The 25,000-nt window shown below is 38.1% G+C and overlaps 2 protein-coding genes across 3 annotated transcripts in view; one reads left to right on the forward strand and one right to left on the reverse strand.

The window, feature by feature from the left end:
- The window catches only part of LOC137617225 (D-aspartate oxidase-like), a 31,853-nt gene extending 13,505 nt beyond the window's left edge, over positions 1-18,348 (forward strand). Inside the window, exons 2-8 of one of the 2 annotated variants that reach the window (XM_068347161.1) lie at positions 1,542-1,734; positions 2,162-2,285; positions 3,022-3,161; positions 4,336-4,492; positions 5,845-6,033; positions 16,227-16,319; positions 17,729-18,346. In XM_068347161.1, the coding sequence (XP_068203262.1) occupies positions 1,544-1,734; positions 2,162-2,285; positions 3,022-3,161; positions 4,336-4,492; positions 5,845-6,033; positions 16,227-16,319; positions 17,729-17,839 (1,005 nt within the window). In that variant the 5' untranslated portion in view covers positions 1,542-1,543 and the 3' untranslated portion in view covers positions 17,840-18,346. Of the gene's footprint in view, positions 1-1,541; positions 1,735-2,161; positions 2,286-3,021; positions 3,162-4,335; positions 4,493-5,844; positions 6,034-16,226; positions 16,320-17,728 lie in introns of those variants that run through there. The other variant, XM_068347162.1, reaches the window with a different exon arrangement.
- The window catches only part of LOC137617226 (polynucleotide 5'-hydroxyl-kinase NOL9-like), a 132,331-nt gene that overhangs the window by 102,588 nt on the left and 4,743 nt on the right, over positions 1-25,000 (reverse strand). The gene's annotated exons all lie outside the window — the stretch shown is intronic.

Consider the following 25,000-nt stretch of genomic DNA (forward strand, 5'->3'; position numbering starts at 1 on the left):
AGCAGCAAATTAGCAATCTTTTTCTGAAGTAAAAGAACAGAAAATTAACTCAGAGGGCTTGAAAATGTCTAGGGGTAACTGTAATAATAATTGAAGTGGGTTATTTAATTTTCTTGGTTCAGAAAATAAGCCTATTCATCCTCATTTTATATACTATTATTTCTAATTTGTCCAAAAACATTTGCAGAAAATGTTATGTTGAACAGGCTGATATACTTTTTTATAGTTATATATGAATGATCTGTTTTAATGTTGTTAATGTTTTTTAAAATATCTTATTTTTATTTTTCATTACTTCTTATATCGATTATTTATTTCCTTGTTTCCTTTCCTCATTGAACTATTTTTCCCAGTTGGAGCCCTTGAGCTTATAGCATCTTGCTTTTCCAACTAGGGTTGTAGCTAGGCTAGTAATAATAATAATAATAATAATAATAATAATAATAAATAACCATATGAATAATATCTGATATATCCATCGGACTCTCTATGTGAGAAAAAAAAAACAGTTGAGACAATACCTAATTACTTTTTTTTTTCTTTTTTTTTTATCACGCTCAATAGATGACAAAAGTGTACGATAATGCGTTACATAAATAATTACAATAATCAAAGTGCCTCTCTCCAAAGTAAACATGATTTTATCGAGAAAAATACCCCACTGATTTAAACATGTAGATAAGATAGAGAAAAAATTCTTCTTAACATTTCACCCAAGGTGTTGATTATTCTCGATAAAATTCAAGATGCATTTATCTTCTCAGTATATGCTGTCATTGTTTTTTTTTTTTTTTTTTTTTTTGTATCAGAGTAAATGTTTGTTTGTCTGTTTATTAGCAGGATTACGCAAAAGGTGTGTGTAAATTTACAAAACTTTTCCTATAAGTGCGAACTAGTTATCAGAATTTGGTAGTGATAAAAAAGCAACTATTTGTACAATTCATAGGTGTTTTGTTGGAGGAGCAGGACACTAAAAGAGTTTCCTATATAGGTACTGAACAGTTACTGACTCAGCGATGACCAAAAAAAGGGAGATGATGTACAGTAGATTATTGAGCTCTTTTAATCATAATTGGGCAGAGTTGGAAAAATTAAGTAAGTATCGCCTTCTGGTTCCCATTTCTCTTATGGAAATAAAGGTTCAAGGGTCACACATGAATGACAGAGGCAAGATACAATGACAATGCCATAGCTAGTAAGACAATTCTCTAGAGACTGACCAGATATCGATATGATCAACACCCAAGCCACCTCTCCACCCAAGCAAGGACCAGGGAGGGTCAGGGAATGGCTGCTGATAACTCAGCAGGTAGAGTAAACCTATAGGTTCCCCCAAATCCCCCATCCTTAGCTCACAAGGATAGTGAGCTTACAGACACTACAAGAAACTATCGAGTTTGAGAGGGGCTCAATCTCCCTTCCAACAGAACTCCAGGCAAGGACGCTTCCAATAGGCCACCACAACCATAAAAGATGAAAAGAGCATCTATACTTTCGATTAAATCAAAATCCTGATTACGCAAATGCTATCTTTGTTACAGGCATGGTGCGAATAGCAGTTGTCGGAGCCGGAGTGGTAGGCTTGACCTCGGCCACCCTTCTTCAGGAGGCCTTCCCAAAGGCATCCATCACAATACTTGCCGACCGGTTTGGAGAAGACACCGTCAGTGACGTCGCTGCTGGTCTATATCGTCCGGGGTTGCAATTCCAAGGACAAAACCAAGAAATCACGAAGTAAGTCTCCTTCCATTTGCCTTGCTTGTTGGTTCTTGAAACTGGCTCTGTTGTGAATATGTGAGCAGGGTCTAGCTGGTCGTCCTTATCTGAATCGTGACTTTGGTTTCTTGAAGTTATTAGGAATAGTCAACAATATGTTGATTCAACAATTTGTTATTAACCTCTGTACATTTATAGGGATGACTTATGAGTCGTGTTTCGTCATTTCTGTGGTAAAATGGACACGGGGTGTGACCACTATCATTCACAGTTAATAATTTTGAGAAACTGAAGAGTTTTATGGCAATAAGAATATGAACCAGTAACTTCCTTTTGAATACCAATGCGTAGAAACTAAGTAAAATATAGAAATTGGGATAGAGAAAACAACAAAGAAGGTAGCCAATGCGCAATTAGCCTATCAGACTGATCTTCTGTTCTGCAGGAAATGGCTGAGAGATGCCTACGATTACTACATGAAGATTCTGGACTCGGACTACGCAGACGAAGCAGGGGTCAAAAGGGCCTCTGGCTACGTCTTCTCCATGAATAACCCAAAAATTGTGAGGGTAAGTAAATGTCAGTAGACCTATTCAGTATGTCTCTAATATTAGCGTAGACTAGACTCTTTAGCTATGGTAAGCAGCTCTTCTAGGAGAAGGACACTCCGAAATCAAACCATTGTTCTCTAGTCTTGGGCAATGCCATAACCTCTGTACTATGGTCTTTCACTGTCTTGGGCACACTGTTCTATCTTATTTCTAATCTTCTTGTTTAAAGTTTTTTATAGTTTATACAGGAAATATTTATTTTGATATTGTTACTGTTTTTATATTTTATTTTTCCTCTTTTCCTTTCCTCACTGGACTATTTTCTCTGTTGGGGCCACTGGGCTTATAGCATCCTGCTTTTCCAACTAGGATTGTAGCTTAGCAAGTAATAATAATAATAATAATAATAATAATAATAATTCAATAACCACTACGAATAATATTACTCACTTTCTCATTTAACCTTTCAAATAAGAGTTCGTTTGAGTATAGATTTATCTTATAAAGAACGCTTCATGTACAGTTGAACGCAGGAATTATTGGCACACCACGCTCTGATGAAGAGCACATTTTCACACCCTCACTACACTGTGAGTAACCAGCCAGATAGTTTAGAGAGGGGTTGCATCAGTGATCGGCGGGGAAACATAGGGGAAATAGCCATTCAGTAAGTGTGAAAAGGGCGCACTTCCTGAGAGCGATGTGTACCAGGAATACCTGCGTCCATCTGTACATTTAAGTCTATCCTCTTCAGAATTTCCTCATGGAACCCGTGGTGGAGGAATTCCGCATGTGCACGCAGGAGGAATTGGATCAGTACAGAATGAAATACGGAACCTACGCTGTCAGCGTCCTAGCAGAATGCAGACGGTTCTTGCCTTTTCTGACACGCAAGTAAGCTGTCTTAAATCGTGTTCTTGGGTTGTAGCTGAGCAAAATGAAGCAGTTGGATGTTAAATGGAATACCTACATATATTTTCTCTCGTAGCCATGATACCGGTTAAATATAAACTGGCCAATATTCATTTCAATGTTGTTACTGTAATTAAGATATTTTATTTTGTTTCTTTTCCTCGCTGGGCTATTTTCCCTGTTGGCGCCCCTGGGCTTATAGCATCCTGCTTTTCCTACTAGGGTTGTAGCTTAGCTAAGATACCACTAGCCATGAGTTGTGAAAAAAACAGACTACATAAACAAATCAAACAAGAAAAAATATCTTTGAGTCCTTCATAATTGAGAGAGAGAGAGAGAGAGAGAGAGAGTGAGAGAGAGAGAGAGAGAGAGAGAGAGAGAGAGAGAGAGAGAGAGCCCTGGTGATTTTTTGAAAAATTCTTCAAAGAATCAGTTTTGGTTTTATCATTTAATCCTGGCTTCACTTATCTAATTGAAAATCAAGAGCAAACATCGCAGGATGTGGTGTCGAGATGGTTTGCCTTTTTAATGAATAAACAGACCTTGTGCTTGGGAATGATAGTTAATACGAATTAAAAAAAAAATAAATCTGTATCCATCAAAAAAAAAACTTGCTTAAAAGTCATCTTGCATCCCATTATCCTTATGTAGCAGTATCCTAATTTGCTTTCTGTCAGAAAATAATTTCATACAAACCTGAGTAGCAATACTATTCTTAAAGTATCCGTTAATAATGTAAGAATTAAGATACACTTTAGTGCATTTCAAAACTACCTTTTACATCATTTCATCATCACCATCATTATCTCCTACGCCTATTGACGCAAAGAGCCTCGGTTAGATTTCGCCGGTCGTCCCTATCTTGAGCTTTTAATCCAATACTTCTCCATTCATCATCTCATACTTCATGCTTCATAGTGCTCAGCCACGTAGGCCTGGGCCTTCCAACTCTTCTAGTGCCTTTTGGAGTCCATTTAAACGTTTGGTGAACTAATCTCTCTAGGGGAGTACGAAGAGCACGCCAAACCATCTGTATCTACCTATTTTACTATCATTTAACTTTCCAAACTATTTTCTACCTCGGTTAGTTAGCTAACTGACCTCACTATTCATTCACCCATCTTCTCTATCAACTAAAACTAATATTACATTCCAGGTTCGAAGAACAGGGAGGTCGAATAGTCAAGCGTTTCTTGAACAGCTTAGAAGAGCTGGCGGACGATTACGACATCGTCTGCAACTGTTCCGGATTTGGCGCGAAGGACTTGTGCGGTGATAATTTAGTCACGCCAATGAGGGGCCAGGTGTTTAAGGTAATCGTGATGTATATACGTTCAAAGAGGCTGTAAATTCAAATATCTAGATAAGGAATTATTTAAGATTAAGTAACAGTACTCATCTTCTGAACTGTTTCGTTTGATTTGAGATTACGTGAATACAAGTCAAGTTGCGTGGCCTTCAAAGGCAGCAGTGCATCATTTCTGCTTTTAATGTTGTTGTTGATGATGCACCCTATCGTCAAACTGACGGAAATGCAAGAGGGTTGTGATGGCCAATGCGGTAACGTCCCTGACTGGTGAACGTCAGCCTGGAGTTCAAGTCCGGCTCAAACTCGTTAGTTCCTTTTGTCGCTGAAACCTCACAATCTTTGTGAGCTAAGGATGGGGGGTTTGGGGGAGCCTATAGGTCTATCTGCTGAGTCATCAGCAGCCATTGCCTAGCCCTCCTTGAATCCTAGCATGGGTGGAGAGGGGGCTTGGTCGCTGATCTTAGAATATATATATATATATATATATATATATATATATATATATATATATATATATATATATATATATATATATATATATATATATATATATATATGGTCAGTCTCTAGGGCACTGCCCTGCTTGATAGAATAATGCCAATGTCCCTTGCCTCTACCATTCATGAGTGGCCTTTAAAAATTTATAGGCGAAACAGAAAGTCCCATCCCTAAGGACATTGTGCACCGCCCCTCCCCCCCTCTAAGCTTTGTCCAGGGTACCTTCATTTTACACATCATGAAGTAGTCGGTGTTGATAGGGATACGCCTTGCATGAATATCTATATTCAGTACAGGGATTATCATCAGTACTTTAGTTTCTCCATAATGTTGCACAGAACCCCACCCACTTTAGGCGTCGTACGAATTGGCTTGATGTCACAAAAATGCAATCAGCGTGATACTCTGAAATGGTAGAATACAACTCCTGCATTGCGTTGCAGTGGAAGGAATGTTTTTTTACAAATATCCTCTCCACCTTAACATAGGAAATGTTTAATGTTCACGGTTGCACAGTTTCCATAAATGAAATATTGGGCGATAAGAGTATCTAGGAGTTAAACAAAAATGATTCAGAATAAGTCATCACAAAGATAATTTACATGAATCGACTAATAGCATATACTGACATTGCATTTCAGTCTTAGACTAGACCCGGACAGTGCTGGGTATCTACTAGTGATATATATATATATATATATATATATATATATATATATATATATATATATATATATATATATATATATATATATAATACAGTATACATATGTATGTGTGTGTGTTTGTCTACGTGTGTGCATGTAATGGACAAGCGATTACCATTACTAAATCTACCAACCTCTACCAACATCGCAGGTCCGAGCTCCTTGGGTCAAACACTTCTACTACGTGGACTACGACACCTACATCCTCCCAGGATTCGACTGCATCACCCTGGGAGGTACGAGGCAGTTCGACTCCTACAACACGGAAGTTTGCAAACACGACGCCCAGTCTATATGGGAACGATGCACCAACTTTCTACCATCACTCAAAAAGGCCGAGGTAAGTAGGCCTATGAGATTTCGAGGGTGGGAAATCAAGGTTAGAATTGTGGGTAATGTTTCATGTTTGTGAGGAGCGAATTCTGTTTTCAAGGATGAAGCCGTGAACAAAAGGGAATAATTTATTTTTTTTCTTTCTTTAAAGACATACAAGCTATTGCGATATTGTCTTATGTATGTGTTTAATGTACGAAATAGTAAAGGCAACGTAAAGACGAATTTCATTTAGCATTATTAGCTATTAAAGCATTTTCTCTCTAAAAATTTTAGATGAGATTCAGCAGCTGAAGACCAGATAGAAAAATATCCAAACGATGACCGGGTGAAAGAATTAAAAAATTTCTTCGAGATAAATTAAGCATAAAAAAAAAAACTTGAAAGACTCTTTGAGTGTGTCCTGTCATCACTGTGAGGGCCCTTTATAAACCTATAGTTACATATACATCCTATATATTTATATGTCTATTACATATTTGCATATACAGGTAGTAGGTTGGCCAGGGCACCAGCCACCCGTTGAGATACTACCGCTAGAGAGTTATGGGGTCTTTTGACTGGCCAGACAGTACTACATTGGATCCTCCTCTCTGGTTACGGTTCATTTTCCCTTTGCCTACATACACACTGAATAGTCTGGCATATTCTTTACATATTCTCCTCTATCCTTATACACCTGACAACACAGATTACCAAACAATTCTTCATCACCCAAGGGGTTACTGCACTGTACTTGTTCAGTGCCACTTTCCTCTTGGTAAGGGTAGAAGAGACTCTTTAGCTATGGTAAGCAGCTCTTCTAGGAGAAGGACACTCCAAAATCAAACCACTGTTCTCTAGTCTTGGGTAGTGCCATAGCCTCTGTACCATGGCCTTTCACTGTCTTGGGTTAGAGTTCTCTTGCTTGAGGGTACACTCGAGCACACTCTCCGATCTTATTTCTCTTCCTCTTGTTTTGTTAAAGTTTTTATAGTTTATATAGGAGATATTTATTGTTGTTACTCTTCTTAGAATATTTTATTTTCCTTTTTTCCTTTCCGCACTGAGCTATTTTCCCTGTTGGAGCCCCTGGGCTTATAGCATACTGCTTTTCCAACTAGGGTTGTAGCTTAGTAAGTAATAATAATAATAATAATAATAATATGAATATACATATATATGTTTATATATACAGTATGATAATATATATATATATATATATATATATATATATATATATATATATATATATATATATATATATATATACATATACATATACTGTATATATGTATATATACACACATTCCCATTGAGCCAAATATCTAAAATCCATAAATTATTTGCATGTCAACTCTCAGCTTACTTCATATATATATATATATGTATATATATATATATATATATATATATATATATATATATATATATATATATATATATTTTTGGGCTCAAGCCATGTCGTCCTGATGGAAGTTCCTATAGGGTAGCTTCCTAGGGTATATTACAACTACGGCGATATTCCCAGAGAATTTACCTTAAGGTACCAGAATTCTAACTCCTGGAGCGAGTATCCCTCGTGAAAGGGATATCGCGACATATCAGAGGACGTATTCTAGACACGTCACATGGCAATCTACGACCTGAACAGAGATTCGTCTCGTAGGAGGGAGATTGACGAGATACGAATTCGGGAAAGAAAAAGGGGAGCCGCTCCCAAGGCTTCCCTATCCCCCGATTCGTATGCGTGCCTGGCGCCAATCCTGGCGCCATCTGTATTCCTTTTTGCGTAGCTTAACAACTCGGTGTTTTTTCCTGTTTTTCTCGCAAATCTTGGATTTATTCAGCTTTTCATGGCTTCTTCGTCTTCGTTGACCTCGGATAAGTTGAGTATAGTGTCTGTTATGTATAAATGTAGGCTCTTGGTAAAATTTTGAGTGATTAATAGGATTAATCTTTGATACAAGAGCCGTAGCCTACCAGAGGTGTCCTGGACACTGTCACTCGCTAGGTATAAATTAGTTAGTCAGAGTGACATTCCTGGTTGTTTTGCTTAATAAAATTTAGCTATTTAGCTTTACATAGGATTTCCTTTCGTGCTTAGTATTATTTGGCGAAGTATTCGCCATTCTGGCCTACGCTAGGCCATGTAGCCTAGTCGTTTGGTCCTAGTACTTAATGCATGATTATGGTTTTTCCGAGTGTAATTAAAATTTTATTGAAGCTTTAGGCTATATTTTATACATTTTAGACTGTGTGGAATATTTCCAAGATTGTATACGTGAGAGTTTCGGTGAATTAGGTAATCGATTCTCTTGGTGCCTAGGCTAATTGCTTATGGAGCCTTAGTATACTTTATTATACTCCCCGGTTGCTTTCTTTTCTTCGGAGAAGGTATGCAATCCCTTTCCCTCTGTTTAAGCCTTGGGCTTATCCCTAAGTGGTTTTTTCCGAATTTATTTTCGATAAAACTATACTAGGGTGTTACTGTACCTTCCTGTTCCAGCAGAGTCTGGTTCAAAGAGGGACAGAACAACAGAGTTTTTAGTCTGAGTCCGTGTTGTTTGGCTTGGGGCAGAGTCTCCCTCGCTGACCTAACACTTACAAAGGGAGCTGAGCTCCCTTAGGTCACTGTCGAAGGTTTCTGTAGTTATGATTCCTTCTTGTGTGATCGACCAGACTAAGTCCTGTTGCTGTTCTCGGGGAGGATAAATCTTCCCTTGGGAGTTGCAACGCCTTCCTTGCTTTGGTGCTCTGGAAGCTGGCAGGTATTATACTACTGCGCTGGCCCTTTCCCTTAGATCTCCCTTAGGCTAAGACAGAGTTCTTGGCTGCGGGTGATCTGTCACTAAAGCAAGGTTGGCAGGACCCTCTTGTCCCTTCCCCCTCTATCTCCGTAATGGCCTAGCCATTACTGTACTGTACCTTGCCGGCCGGCAGAGCTGGCCGGCAGGGGTATTACTGTACCATATGTCATTCTACTTCTGGACCTAGTATAGGTTGGGATATGGATTGACTAAGCCCATTGCCGGCCGGCAGAGACGCTGGACGGCAAGGGTCTTATGTTTTCGAGTGCTGCCCGGACCTCTCTTGGTCCCTCATCCATGCCTGCCGGCAGAGCCGGACGGCATTGGTCAAGGAAGCCTGAATTAAGTTTCTCCCCTTCCTTATATGCACTCTTTCGGTTGCCGGGCTTGGGGGGTTGTGTACACTCTTATCCCGGCATCCATTCTATTTTCTTCTAGTGCTGTACCTGTCCCGGCTGCCGGCCTATGAGGCCGGCTGCCGGCCTATGAGGCCGGCAGCCGGGCAGGTGTAGTCTTCTGGTTCTTTTGCTGCCGGCTGGCATCGGTCTTGTACCTTTGCCGGCCGGCTTATGTCAGTCCTTGTCTGCCGGTCACCAAGAGTGTGGTCGGCAGCTGGGTACTACCTTGTGTAGTTGCTGGCCGGCAATCATTGCCGGCCAACACTGGCTGTTGCTGGCCGGCAGCTGCTGCCGCCAGCACAGGCATTTGAACCAGAGGGCTGCCGCCCTATAGCTGTTAAGTAGTATACTTTAAAGCTAATTGTGGTGTGTGCCGGCCGGCAAAGGCAGGCCGGCACACATCCTCCTATACTGTACTAGTATTCTTCTGTATAGCATATACAGTAAGAAGAAAACTATAGTAAAAGTTTAGGTACAGCACTGTATCTTCTAACACTATTGTGTTTTCCTGCACGGCCCTTTGCTGTTGCCTTCAGACAAGAAGCAGAGTTCTTCCCTGTCTATTATCCCGGATTTTAAAATCATTGCCTAGGTGTGAGCTCCACCTGTTTCCTCTGGAAACTTGGCACTGGTTACTCTAGTAGAGATAAACCATTTTGATTTTATTATCTGGAAGGCTGCAGCAATGGGTTGTGAGGGAAACACAAGTGTGTGTCTTTAATTTCTGAATTGTTATGCTATACTATGCATATCCAGTGATACATAGTTCACTTGATACTCATGGAAATTTCTTCTCTTTACAGAAGGACACTCCGAAGTGGGGAAGTGCTTTCTGCAATGTCAGCAACAAGACCTCTGCGGACATGAGTTTTGTAGGAGACACGCAGCATACGCTGTCTCCAAGGATGATCTCCGGTATTGGGACCCTCAGGTATGTACTGTATGCACTAACCTGATTAATGAGACATTTAAATAGCTAGGAAGAAGCTTCGTACCTGGGTAAGGGGCTTCCAAAAGTACACTTCTGGCCCTTATCTTCCAAGTGAGAAGATGAGGGCGTATCTTTTCCCTAAGGCATCAGCTGATGCAGTGATTCCCCAGCCTCAAGAGGAGATCCCCTAAGTTCAGATCCAGGTGGATGCTGAAGTCGCGGTCGCGATGCAAGACATCCAGCTAAATGACAGGATATCTGATGTGGACGGGTGTCAGGAGGAAGACCTCCTTGCAGAAGCCCAGGATGAAGTTCAAGTCCCTCTACATCGGCCGGTCTCCCAGTAGAGCTGGGACAGGCCCTCTCTTCTATTGTTGGAATGATCCAACAAATGCAGAAGGAGAATCAGGAGAAGGCGGCTGCAATGGAACTGCGAATGCAGTGCCTTGCAGAATCACATGGGCCCCAGAAAAGCTCAATGTGAAAGACCTTCCTTTGTGCTCGGATGCTAACCCATGGAGGTATGCTGAGCACATGTCGATGACGACTGGAAAGATCGTCATCTCGGATATGCTGGGCTCAGTTCCCCTGGAGGGTGGAATTCTGGCCCAGCAAGGCACCATATCCGGACTGTTATGTCCGGCTGAGGAAGGAACCAGCTTCAAAGGAGGAGGCAGAGCCGAAGGAGGTCATAGTGATGACCATGCTAAGGCTCAAGCTCTACTTTCATCTTCGATGAAAGAGAGGGGCTTCTCTAACTCAAAGGTAGCTGCATTGAATAGGAAGCTCCCTTCCTTTGTGTCCTCGCCTACTAGAGCCTTCCCCCTTTTACAGAAAGGGTTTCTGGCTGTACTAAAAGCAATCGAGGCCGGCAAGTCTTGCCCCTCCCTAGAGGAGTGTAAACCCTTGTCGCTGGCCCTGCCTATGGACCACAAAGATTGGAAGGACGTCCATCTTACGTTCTAAGTGGGGAAGTTGGAGGCTGATATTGCCGGACGTCAGTTCGGCAAGGACCTCCCTAAGCTGTCTGACTTTCTTTTGCGAAGTGAGTTCGATACAAAAGAAAGACTGACTGCCTCAATGTCTCTTCAGACTACTCTCGAGACGATGGCAAGTGACCCCAAGGTCCATGAAATGTTCATGGGTGTGGCCAAGCCTCATCTGGCCACAGTGACGAAGGACCTTTATGGCTTCGTCAAGGCAAGGAGAGCTTGTAGGGAGTTCGTGTTTACCTCGGCTACAGTGAGGCACGAGCTAAAGAAACTAATCTCCTCCAACATTTGGGGAAAAGACCTTTTTCCCTACCGACTTGGTCAAAGAAGTTTTTGATAAAGCCACCTTGGAGAATAGAAACCTTCTCCAGAAGTGGGACCTGGCTATCAAAAGAAAGTCTTCCCCGGATGAAGGTCCTCAACCAAAGAGGAAGACTATGAGGACTAGGCTACCGTCTCGGCCAGCCAAGCCTCTTAGACAGCAACAGCAACTGCAATTGCCATTGCCCCCAGTGCCCCAGATCGTGGCACAAACCCCGACCACCTTTCAGTGGGTACCCCAGGCCGTGTCGACACAGTCCACGGCATTCACCCCAGCGTTCGAAGGGCAGTCTACTTCCTTCCGAGCAAAGCCTAGAGGAGCAGCCAGAGGCTCGTCTAGACGCCCCTCAAGGGGAAGGGGATTCAGGGGTGGTCGTGGTCAGGAAGGCAAGACCTCAGGACGGCAGTCCAAGTGAGGTGATACCGGTAGGAGGGAGACTTCTGAAATTTCGGGATCGGTGGACCTTCGATCCCTGGGCCCACAGCCTACTCAAGAATGGATTGGGCGGGAGCTGGTACAGCACTCCACCCCCGTACCTTCGGTTTTTCCAACACTCCACCCCCGTTATGGAGGAGTACGTTCAAGAACGGTTGGAGAAAAAGGGTGAAGCCCATCAATTTCTAAGGGAGGCTGTTTTGTGTTCCCAAGAAAGACTCGGAAAAGCTCAGAGTCATTCTGGACTTGTCGCCACTTAACAAGTTCATAGTGAATTGCAAATTCAAAATGCTAACACTGCAACACATAAGGACCTTACTGCCCAAGAGGGCATATTCCGTCTCTATAGACTTGTCAGATGCCTACTGGCACATTCCAATTAGCCATCGACTCTCCCCCTACCTAGGGTTCAGGCTACAGCGAAGACTATACGCCTTCGGAGCCATGCCATTCGGGCTAAACATAGCCCCAAGGATTTTTACGAAGCTTGCGAGCGTAGCTCTCAAACAATTTCGCCTAAAGGGAATTCAGGTAGTAGCCTACCTGGACGACTGGTTGGTGTGGGCAGCATCCGAGACAGAATGCTTGCAAGCTTCCAGTCAGTGATCCAGTTCCTAGAGTACCTAGGCTTCAAGATCAACAGAAAAAGTCTCGACTTTCTCCATCTCAAAAGTTCCAGTGGCTAAGATCCACTGGGACCTTTTGTCACACCGTTTCTCCACCCCAGCGAAGAAAAGGAAGGAGATAGCGGGTTCTGTCAAGAGACTTCAAGATTCCGAAAGGATATCAAGACACGAGCAGGAGAGAGTACTGCGCTCTCTCCAGTTTGCTTCGGTGACAGACCCAGTGCTAAGAGCACAGCTAAAGGATGCAATCGGAGTTTGGAGAAGTTATGCATCAAACGCGTGAAGAGATCTGAGAAGACCAGCCGCTTCGGCTAAGTACTCTTCTCAGGCCTTGGTCCCAAGCCAGACATCTAAAGAAGTCAGGTTCTTCTTCAGCCACCTCCCCCGTCGGTGACGATTCACTCAGACGCCTCAAAGGAGGGATGGGGAGGTCACTCTCATCGGAAAAAAGTCCAGGGGACTTGGTCCAGGCTATTCAAGACCTTTCTCATAAAACTTTCTAGAAGCTAGGGCAGTGCTCCTTACCTTAAAGAAAGTCTCCCCGCGTCATTCGTTCCACATAAAGTGGTAATAGACAGCGAGGTAGTTGTAAGATACTTGAATCGACAAGGATCGAGGTCACCACCTCTCAACCAGGTGATGTTGGCCGTCTTCCGATTGGCGGAAAAGAAGAAGTGGTACCTGTCGGCAGTTCACCTTCAAGGAGTCCGCAATGTGACAGCGGACGCTCTATCCAGGTTCACACCGATAGAGTCGGAATGGTCCTTAGACGCAGGATCATTCTCCTTCATTCTGAATCAGTCCCAGAACTGCAGATAGACCTCTTTGCGACGAAAGACAACAAGAAGTTGCCCCTGTACGTGCCCCGTACGAGGACCCCTTAGCGGAAGCAGTGGACGCGATGTCCCTCGACTGGAACAGATGGTCCAAGATTTATCTGTTCCCTCCTCACAACCTTCTGTTGAGGGTCCTCAACAAACTGAGATCCTTCAAAGGGTAGCGGCAATAGTGGCCCACAAGTGGCCGAACAGCGTGTGGTTCCTCCTGGCATTGGAACTGTAGCTGAAGTTTGTACCACTACCAGATCCAGTTCTGACCCAGCGAGTCCAGAAGTCAACTGTCTGCGCTTCATTACAGAAAACCCGGACCCTGCAGTGCATGATTGTCTCTCCCTAGCGGTGAGAAAGCGTTTCGGGATTTCGAAAGCCAGTATAGACTTCATTGAGGAATATAAATGCAAATCTACTAGAAGGCAATATGAGTCATCTTGGAGAAAATGGGTGGCCTTTTGTCAAGGCGAAGATTCCGCAGGAGATCTTGACAGACTTCTGCTTATCTTTTTTCCCCACCTCCATGGTCAAAGGTTGGCAGCGAACACGATTTCAGCGTGTAAGTCTGCTTTGACAAGACCCATTCTATATGCCTTCCAGGTCGACCTAGGTAACGAGATCTTTAATAAAGTCCCGAAAGCCTGTGCTAGGCTCAGACCTTCAGCACCTCCAAAGCCCATTTCATGGTCTTTAGACAAGTTCTTCATTTCGCTTCTCTGTTGAGCAATGAAGAATGTGCGTTAAAGGATTTGACACAAAAAGTTATTTTCCTAATTTGCACTCGCGTCCGGGGCCAGGGTTAGTGAAATTGTAGCCTCTCGAGAGAGGCAGGTCGTGTTCAGTTCCTGGATGGGGAAGAACTGAACCTGTTTCCGGATCCTACGTTTCTCGCCAAGAATGAGTTACCCACCAACAGGTGGGGTCCCTGGAGAATCTGCCCTCTGAAAGAAGATGCATCTCTATGTCCAGTAGAATGCCTAAAGGTCTATCTTCATAGAACTTCAGACTTCAAGGGTGGTCAACTATTCAGGGGAGAAACATCAGGCTCAAATTTATCTCTGAATCAACTCAGAGCAAAAATCACATATTTTATTCGCAGAGCGGATCCTGACAATACACCCGCAGGTCACGATCCGAGGAAAGTTGCCTCATTCTTAAATTTCTTTAATTGCATGGATTTTGAACATCTCCGTTCATACACTGGCTGGAAGTCTTCCAGAGTGTTCTTTCGCCACTATGCGAAGCAAGTAGAGGAACTAAAAGAGATCTGTGGTAGCAGTGGGTCGCGGTGTTAACCCTACTGTTTAACTCTGCGAGGAACAGTGGTCTTAATTGGGACGATTAATTCCAGGGTGAGTGTGTAGTTACATACTGTACTACAAACTAAGTGAGGGCACTGTGTTGCCCATCCAGACTGTTCCATTTCCGAAGGTGAACCTAGCATAAGTGCAGACATGTGTGCCGAGCGTTTCTAACGCTAATGTCATTGATTTGTAATACAGGCTTTTATGACTTTGATACCTCGGTATCTTAAAAGTGGCATCTAATGTTTTTCTTTCAGACAAACAAGCCCTGTTTACTATCATACTTATGCTTAAAGTTTTGGGTTATCCTCTTCTTATATATATATATATATATATATATATATATATATATATATATATATATATATATATATATAATTGTGGTTAACCTGTCTATTTATTGCCTGTCAATAATCTGGTTCTTGAGAACCTTGCGTCTCCTTCACCTGTGTCAATTTACTGGTATAATTGAGCATTCATTCTATGTACCTTATCTGAGATAATTCTAATAGAATTGTTCCTTTATGCAAGCTATGTTGCATTGGTTTTCCTCCTATGCGGATATAAAACCTTTGTCCAATACAAGTATTGTGCGGAAAACTGGTCGATATTTCATATTGACGCAGTGGTCCTTTACAAACTATGCTTTACTTAATATAGGGCGAGACCACTATATTAGCTTGCCTGGTATTCGTACATAGATATATGTACTCTTCGAGACTTTTCCAGAGTCTAGTAGGACTCTTCCCTGTAGGGGGCAGGAAGCTCTAACATAGTTTATAGTTAGTTGAAAAGATGTATAACGGTAACATCTTAGGTCTCTAGGTCTAGTCGACCGGGAAAAAATTACCTCCGGGGAGTACGGCACGTTCTGAGAATCCACAGATACAGTAATGCTCTGGTACACTTCCATCAGGACGACATGGCTTGAGCCCAAAAAACGGATTTTGAGCGAAGCGAAAAATCTATTTTTGGGTGAGATAGCCATGTCGTCCTGATGGACCCGCCCTTGCCTTTCTAAGAAAGGGCTGTAGGACCCCTCCCTACATACAGTATCTGTAGCACCTCGTGTACGCTACAAGGAATACAGATGGCGCCAGGATTGGCGCCAGGCACGCATACGAATCGGGGGATAGGGAAGCCTTGGGAGCGGCTCCCCTTTTTCTTTCCCGAATTCGTATCTCGTCAATCTCCCTCCTACGAGACGAATCTCTGTTCAGGTCGTAGATTGCCATGTGACGTGTCTAGAATACGTCCTCTGATATGTCGCGATATCCCTTTCACGAGGGATACTCGCTCCAGGAGTTAGAATTCTGGTACCTTAAGGTAAATTCTCTGGGAATATCGCCGTAGTTGTAATATGCCCTAGGAAGCTACCCTATAGGAACTTCCATCAGGACGACATGGCTATCTCACCCAAAAATAGATTTTTCGCTTCGCTCAAAATCCGTTATATATATATATATATATATATATATATATATATATATATATATATATATATATATATATATATATATATATATATAAAGGCTCCTTTTACAAGTTTTATGAAAGCTTATCTTTCCTAAAGATCCTGAAAGAAGCTGTCGGCTTACGCCCGTATCGAAGCATCGTTCGAGTTGAAAAAGAGCTCATGAAGTTTGACAGCGGAAAGACCCTAAAGGTAAGAAGTTTCTACTGATTTTGTTAAAGGATTTCATGAGATATATACAGTAGATTTGTTATACGATGAACTATTGCAATTTAGGTGGAGGCATTTTATATTTTATATTGACTGTTTGAAATGAATTGGTATTACCATAAACTCTATAAATACAATTATTACAGAAGTAAGTAAGGCAATGGGAAGTTTTTTATATTGAGTAAACGATGACTGAAATCATGACATTCCTCGTTAAGGCCATTCGCAACTGGGCAAAAGGTTAAAAGGCTATTGATTGGTACTATTGTCCAGTGCTTCCACTTATCACCAGCGCAAAAAACAATGAAGAACAACACTCTATATACCTCATTCCCAGTTACTGTTCAAAGAACAAATCCAGAGAAGAACAAAGAATGGAAGATATTCATTTCTTGAACAAACGTGTATGAGAAAGTCGCTAACTACTTGGTTCACCCACGTTTGAAGAGATTCTTACAGTATACAGTTAGTTTCTTAGTGAGGTGTAAATCTTTGCTTGAACGTTGTAAGATTTCCCAAGCGACAGAAGTAGCCATGACATCGGTCATATATAAACTGGCCAATATTTATTTTAACGTTGTTATTGTAATAATAATAATAATAATAATAATAATAATAATAATAATAATAATAATAATAATAATAATAATAATAATAATAATAATAATACCGTCAATGATGGGTAAGGTCAAGAGAATTTTAAAGGCAGTCCGGAAGTTTTTTTTCTTTTTTTCTTTTTTTAATATCCTAATATATTTGAAGGACCTTGTTGGAACCTTAGGAATTCGAAAAAACGGGAATGTAAATGACTTAAGATAGGGTAAATTAGTACAATTATTAAGTATTTTGCTTCGTTTAATGATTTACTAAAAATATCTAACCTTTAATTATTTGAAAAAGGGTCGTAAGATACCACTAGCCATGAGTTGTGAAAAAAAACAGACTACATAAACAAATCAACCAAGAAAAAATATCTTTGAGTCTTTCATAATTGAGAGAGAGAGAGAGAGAGAGAGAGAGAGAGAGAGAGAGAGAGAGAGAGAGAGAGAGAGTTTGGGTTTTCTGACTCCCTGATATTAAAGGTAATTGAGAGAGAGAGAGAGAGAGAGAGAGAGAGAGAGAGAGAGAGAGAGAGAGAGAGAGAGATTTTGGGTTTTTTGACTCCATGATATTAAAGGTAATTGACAGAGAGAGAGAGAGAGAGAGAGAGAGAGAGAGAGAGAGAGAGAGAGAGAGAGAGAGAGAGAGAGAGAGAGAGAGTTTGGGTTTTCTGACTCCCTGATATTAAAGGTAATTGAGAGAGAGAGAGAGAGAGAGAGAGAGAGAGAGAGAGAGAGAGAGAGAGAGAGAGAGAGAGAGATATTTAATTTATCTTTTGTTTTATCCTTCAGGTCGTTCATAACTATGGCCACGGTGGTTACGGAGTAATGGCCGCCCCAGGGACTTCCATACACGCAGTCTCCCTAGTTAAGGAAATGCTGGGGATGCAGTCTAAGTTGTGAAGCAAGTTAATGTTAGTCTTGGATGTTAAATTAATTAACATTCTATGTAAGAATTTTAAACTCAAGTCAAAGCCACAAAGGATATCTTAGCTGTATTAATGTTACTTTTGTAAATTAAAAATTTAAAGGAAACTTCAGTCCAACGCCTGAATTTGATGTTAAAATATTTTAACATTTTGAGTAGAAAGTTTGAAGTCAAGTTTGTAGTCCAAGTCATGAAGAATATCTTGGCTGAATTAATGTTACCTTTGTATGTTAAAATATAAAGGAAACTTCAGTCCAACGCCTGAATTTGATGTTAAAATATTTTAACATTTTGAGTAAAAAGTTTGAAGTCAAGTTTGTAGTATAAGTTATGATGAATATCTTCGCTGAATTAATGTTACTTTTTTAAGTTAAAAATTCAAAGGAAATTTCAGTCCAACACCTGAGTTAATGTTAAAATACATTAACATTTTGAGAAGAAAGTTTGAGGTCAAGTTTGTAGTCCAAGTCATGAAGAATATCTTGGCTGAATTAATGTTACTTTTGTATGTTAAAATATAAAAGAAACTTCAGTCCAACTCCTGAATTAGATGTTAAAATACTTTAACATTTTGAGAAGAAAGTTTGAAGTCAAGTTTGTAGTCCAAGTCATGAAGAATATCTTGGCTGAATTAATGTTACTTTTGTATGTTAAAATATAAAAGAAACTTCAGTCCAACTCCTGAATTAGATGTTAAAATACTTTAACATTTTGAGAAGAAAGTTTGAAGTCAAGTTTGTAGTCCAAGTCATGAAGAATATCTTGGCTGAATTAATGTTACTTTTGTATGTTAAAATATAAAAGAAACTTCAGTCCAACTCCTGAATTAGATGTTAAAATACTTTAACATTTTGAGAAGAAAGTTTGAAGTCAAGTTTGTAGTCCAAGTCATGAAGAATATCTTGGCTGAATTAATGTTACTTTTGTATGTTAAAATATAAAGGAAACTTCAGTCCAACGCCTGAATTAGATGTTAAAATACTTTAACATTTTGAGTAGGAAGTTTGAAGTCAAGTTTGTAGTCCAAGTCATGAATAATATCTTGGCTGAATTAATGTTACTTTTGTATGTTAAAATATAAAGGAAACTTCAGTCCAACGCCTGAATTAGATGTTAAAATACTTTAACATTTTGAGAAGAAAGTTTGAAGTCAAGTTTGTAGTCCAAGTCATGAATAATATCTTGGCTGAATTAATGTTACTTTTGTATGTTAAAATATAAAAGAAACTTCAGTCCAACACCTGAATTAGATGTTAAAATACTTTAACATTTTGAGAAGAAAGTTTGAAGTCAAGTTTGTAGTCCAAGTCATGAAGAATATCTTGGCTGAATTAATGTTACTTTTGTATGTTAAAATATAAAAGAAACTTCAGTCCAACGCCTGAATTAGATGTTAAAATACTTTAACATTTTGAGAAGAAAGTTTGAAGTCAAGTTTGTAGTCCAAGTCATGAAGAATATCTTGGCTGAATTAATGTTACTTTTGTATGTTAAAATATAAAAGAAACTTCAGTCCAACGCCTGAATTAGATGTTAAAATACATTAACATTTTGAGAAGAAAGTTTGAAGTCAAGTTTGTAGTCCAAGTCATGAAGAATATCTTGGCTGAATTAATGTTACTTTTGTATGTTGAAATATAAAGGAAACTTCAGTCCAACGCCTGAATTAGATGTTAAAATACTTTAACATTTTGAGAAGAAAGTTTGAAGTCAAGTTTGTAGTCCAAGTCATGAAGAATATCTTGGCTGAATTAATGTTACTTTTGTATGTTAAAATATAAAGGAAACTTCAGTCCAACACCTGAATCAGATGTTACAATACTTTAACATGTTGAGAAGAAAGTTTGAAGTCAAGTTTGTAGTCCAAGTCATGAAGAATATCTTGGCTGAATTAATGTTACTTTTGTATGTTAAAATATAAAAGAAACTTCAGTCCAACGCCTGAATTAGATGTTAAAATACATTAACATGTTGAGAAGAAAGTTTGAAGTCAAGTTTGTAGTCCAAGTCATGAAGAATATCTTGGCTGAATTAATGTTACTTTTGTATGTTAAAATATAAAAGAAACTTCAGTCCAACGCCTGAATTAGATGTTAAAATACTTTAACATTTTGAGAAGAAAGTTTGAAGTCAAGTTTGTAGTCCAAGTCATGAAGAATATCTTGGCTGAATTAATGTTACTTTTGTATGTTAAAATATAAAAGAAACTTCAGTCCAACACCTGAATTAGATGTTAAAATACTTTAACATTTTGAGAAGAAAGTTTGAAGTCAAGTTTGTAGTCCAAGTCATGAAGAATATCTTGGCTGCATTAATGTTACTTTTGTATGTTAAAATATAAAAGAAACTTCAGTCCAACGCCTGAATTAGATGTTAAAATACATTAACATGTTGAGAAGAAAGTTTGAAGTCAAGTTTGTAGTCCAAGTCATGAAGAATATCTTGGCTGAATTAATGTTACTTTTGTATGTTAAAATATAAAAGAAACTTCAGTCCAACGCCTGAATTAGATGTTAAAATACTTTAACATTTTGAGAAGAAAGTTTGAAGTCAAGTTTGTAGTCCAAGTCATGAAGAATATCTTGGCTGAATTAATGTTACTTTTGTATGTTAAAATATAAAAGAAACTTCAGTCCAACGCCTGAATTAGATGTTAAAATACATTAACATTTTGAGAAGAAAGTTTGAAGTCAAGTTTGTAGTCCAAGTCATGAAGAATATCTTGGCTGAATTAATGTTACTTTTGTATGTTGAAATATAAAGGAAACTTCAGTCCAACGCCTGAATTAGATGTTAAAATACTTTAACATTTTGAGAAGAAAGTTTGAAGTCAAGTTTGTAGTCCAAGTCATGAAGAATATCTTGGCTGAATTAATGTTACTTTTGTATGTTAAAATATAAAGGAAACTTCAGTCCAACACCTGAATCAGATGTTACAATACTTTAACATGTTGAGAAGAAAGTTTGAAGTCAAGTTTGTAGTCCAAGTCATGAAGAATATCTTGGCTGAATTAATGTTACTTTTGTATGTTAAAATATAAAAGAAACTTCAGTCCAACGCCTGAATTAGATGTTAAAATACTTTAACATTTTGAGAAGAAAGTTTGAAGTCAAGTTTGTAGTCCAAGTCATGAAGAATATCTTAGCTGAATTAATGTTACTTTTGTATGTTAAAATATAAAGGAAACTTCAGTCCAACGCCTGAATTAGATGTTGAAATACTTTAACATTTTGAGAAGAAAGTTTGAAGCCAAGTTTGTAGTCCAAGTCATGAAGAATATCTTGGCTGAATTAATGTTACTTTTGAATGTTAAAATATAAAAGAAACTTCAATCCAACGCCTGAATTAGATGTTAAAATACATTAACATTTTGAGAAGAAAGTTTGAAGTCAAGTTTGTAGTCCAAGTCATGAAGAATATCTTAGCTGAATTAATGTTACTTTTGTATGTTAAAATATAAAGGAAACTTCAGTCCAACGCCTGAATTAGATGTTAAAATACTTTAACATTTTGAGAAGAAAGTTTGAAGTCAAGTTTGTAGTCAAAGTCATGAAGAATATCTTGGCTGAATTAATGTTACTTTTGTATGTTAAAATATAAAGGAAACTTCAGTCCAATGCCTGAATTAGATGTTACAATACTTTAACATTTTGAGAAGAAAGTTTGAAGTCAAGTTTGTAGTCCAAGTCATGAAGAATATCTTGGCTGAATTAATGTTACTTTTGTATGTTAAAATATAAAAGAAATTTCAGTCCAACGCCTGAATTAGATGTTAAAATACATTAACATTTTGAGAAGAAAGTTTGAAGTCAAGTTTGTAGTCCAAGTCATGAAGAATGTCTTGGCTGAATTAATGTTAATTTTGTATGTTAAAATATAAAAGAAACTTCAGTCCAACGCCTGAATTAAATGTTAAAATACTTTAACAACTTCAGTCCAACGCCTGAATTAGATGTTAAAATACTTTAACATTTTGAGAAGAAAGTTTGAAGTCAAGTTTGTAGTCCAAGTCATGAAGAATATCTTGGCTGAATTAATGTTACTTTTGTATGTTAAAATATAAAAGAAACTTCAGTCCAACGCCTGAATTAGATGTTAAAATACTTTAACATTTTGAGAAGAAAGTTTGAAGTCAAGTTTGTAGTCCAAGTCATGAAGAATATCTTGGCTGAATATGTTACTTTTGTATGTTAAAATATATAGGAAACTTCAGTCCAACGCCTGAATTAGATGTTAAAATACATTAACATTTTGAGAAGAAAGTTTGAAGTCAAGTTTGTAGTCCAAGTCATGAAGAATATCTTGGCTGAATTAATGTTACTTTTGTATGTTAAAATATAAAAGAAACTTCAGTCCAACGCGCCTGAATTAGATGTTAAAATACTTTAACATTTTGAGAAGAAAGTTTGAAGTCAAGTTTGTAGTCCAAGTCATGAAGAATATCTTGGCTGAATTAATGTTACTTTTGTATGTTAAAATATAAAGGAAACTTCAGTCCAACACCTGAATTAGATGTTACAATACTTTAACATTTTGAGAAGAAAGTTTGAAGTCACGTTTGTAGTCCAAGTCATGAAGAATATCTTGGCTGAATTAATGTTACTTTTGTATGTTAAAACATAAAAGAAACTTCAGTCCAACACCTGAATTAGATGTTACAATACTTTAACATTTTGAGAAGAAAGTTTGAAGTCAAGTTTGTAGTCCAAGTCATGAAGAATATCTTGGCTGAATTAATGTTACTTTTGTATGTTAAAATATAAAAGAAACTTCAGTCCAACGCGCCTGAATTAGATGTTAAAATACTTTAACATTTTGAGAAGAAAGTTTGAAGTCAAGTTTGTAGTCCAAGTCATGAAGAATATCTTGGCTGAATTAATGTTACTTTTGTATGTTAAAATATAAAAGAAACTTCAGTCCAACACCTGAATTAGATGTTACAATACTTTAACATTTTGAGAAGAAAGTTTGAAGTCAAGTTTGTAGTCCAAGTCATGAAGAATATCTTGGCTGAATTAATGTTACTTTTGTATGTTAAAATATAAAAGAAACTTCAGTTCAACGCGCCTGAATTAGATGTTAAAATACTTTAACAACTTCAGTCCAACGCCTGAATTAGATGTTAAAATACTTCAGTCCAACTCCTGAATTAGATGTTAAAATACTTTAACATTTTGAGAAGAAAGTTTGAAGTCAAGTTTGTAGTCCAAGTCATGAAGAATATCTTGGCTGAATTAATGTTACTTTTGTATGTTAAAATATAAAAGAAACTTCAGTCCAACGCCTGAATTAGATGTTAAAATACATTAACATTTTGAGAAGAAAGTTTGAAGTCAAGTTTGTAGTCCAAGTCATGAATAATATCTTGGCTGAATTAATGTTACTTTTGTATGTTAAAATATAAAAGAAACTTCAGTCCAACACCTGAATTAGATGTTACAATACTTTAACATTTTGAGAAGAAAGTTTGAAGTCAAGTTTGTAGTCCAAGTCATGAATAATATCTTGGCTGAATTAATGTTACTTTTGTATGTTAAAATATAAAAGAAACTTCAGTCCAACGCCTGAATTAGATGTTACAATACATTAACATTTTGAGAAGAAAGTTTGAAGTCAAGTTTGTAGTCCAAGTCATGAAGAATATCTTGGCTGAATTAATGTTACTTTTGTATGTTAAAATATAAAGGAAACTTCAGTCCAACGCCTGAATTAGATGTTAAAATACTTTAACATTTTCAGAAGAAAGTTTGAAGTCAAGTTTGTAGTCCAAGTCATGAAGAATATCTTGGCTGAATTAATGTTACTTTTGTATGTTAAAATATAAAGGAAACTTCAGTCCAACGCCTGAATTAGATGTTAAAATACTTTAACATTTTGAGAAGAAAGTTTGAAGTCAAGTTTGTAGTCCAAGTCATGAAGAATATCTTGGCTGAATTAATGTTACTTTTGTATGTTAAAATATAAAGGAAATTCCACTCCAACGCCTGAATTAGATGTTAAAATAAATAAAAAAATTATACAATGTGTAGGAATTGTAAACTCAAGTTCAAGCCCTAAAGGATATTGGCATAATTAATGTTACTTTTGTAAGTTAAAAATTTGAAGGAAATTTCAGTCCAATACATGAATTAGATGTTTAAATAGATAAAATCAATTACATCCTGTGTAGGAAGTTTTAACTTAAGTCCAAGTCATGAAGGATATCAGCTGAATTAATCTTTCTTTTGTGTTGCTTTAAAATTTTGAAGCAAATTAAATTTTCCGGAAACAAATATAAAATGAAATCAAACTTTTACAGTACGTTAAACTAGATCACATTTTGTGATAATTTGGAATATGGAAGTATCCTTTACCTTGTAAAAACTTTATTATTTTTTTTTGTTACATGCAACGTTACCGAGAATGTCAATAACATACAAAACAATAACCAGTAAATTGCAGTGAGCACATTTCATGAAACCTTATTAAAAAACTGTGAAATAATGTTGGTAATGTGTTATAAATGAATATGCAATTATTTCCTGATTTTTGTTACAATTGTTTCAAAAGAAGCATGCCGTTGAATTTCTTGTATAGAAAAACTGTGTATAGATTTAGATATGCTATAATTCTTAAATATACCTGTGATATATATCAGTTCTTAAGATAAAAACCTTAGAATAGAGTACTGTAGATACATCTGTAAAGATTATGTTACCCCTGGAAATTGGTGCCTTATATGCAATAAATATTTATGAAAATAAGAGGTTTTACTTTATCCAGTGTATGTATGTATGTATGTATGAGAGAGAGAGAGAGAGAGAGAGAGAGAGAGAGAGAGAGAGAGAGAGAGAGAGAGAGAGAGAGAGAGAGAGAGAGAGAGAGAGAGAGAGAAAGTATTATTATTATCATTATTACTAAGCTACAACCCTAGTTGGAAAATTAGGATGCTAAAAGCCAAAGGGCTCCAACAGGGGAAAAAATAGCCCAGTGAAGAAAGAAACTGAATATGCTATACAAAAAGTAATGACTAAAAATGTATAACATCTTAAGATAAGTAACAACGTTAAAGTGCATCTGTCATTATAAACTACGAAGAGAGACTCACATCAGTCTGTTCAAAAGGAAAATTTTCGATGTAAGTTTGAACTTCTGA

Source organism: Palaemon carinicauda, chromosome 23, assembly GCF_036898095.1.
Source record: "Palaemon carinicauda isolate YSFRI2023 chromosome 23, ASM3689809v2, whole genome shotgun sequence".
Classification (NCBI taxonomy): Eukaryota; Metazoa; Arthropoda; class Malacostraca; order Decapoda; family Palaemonidae; genus Palaemon; species Palaemon carinicauda.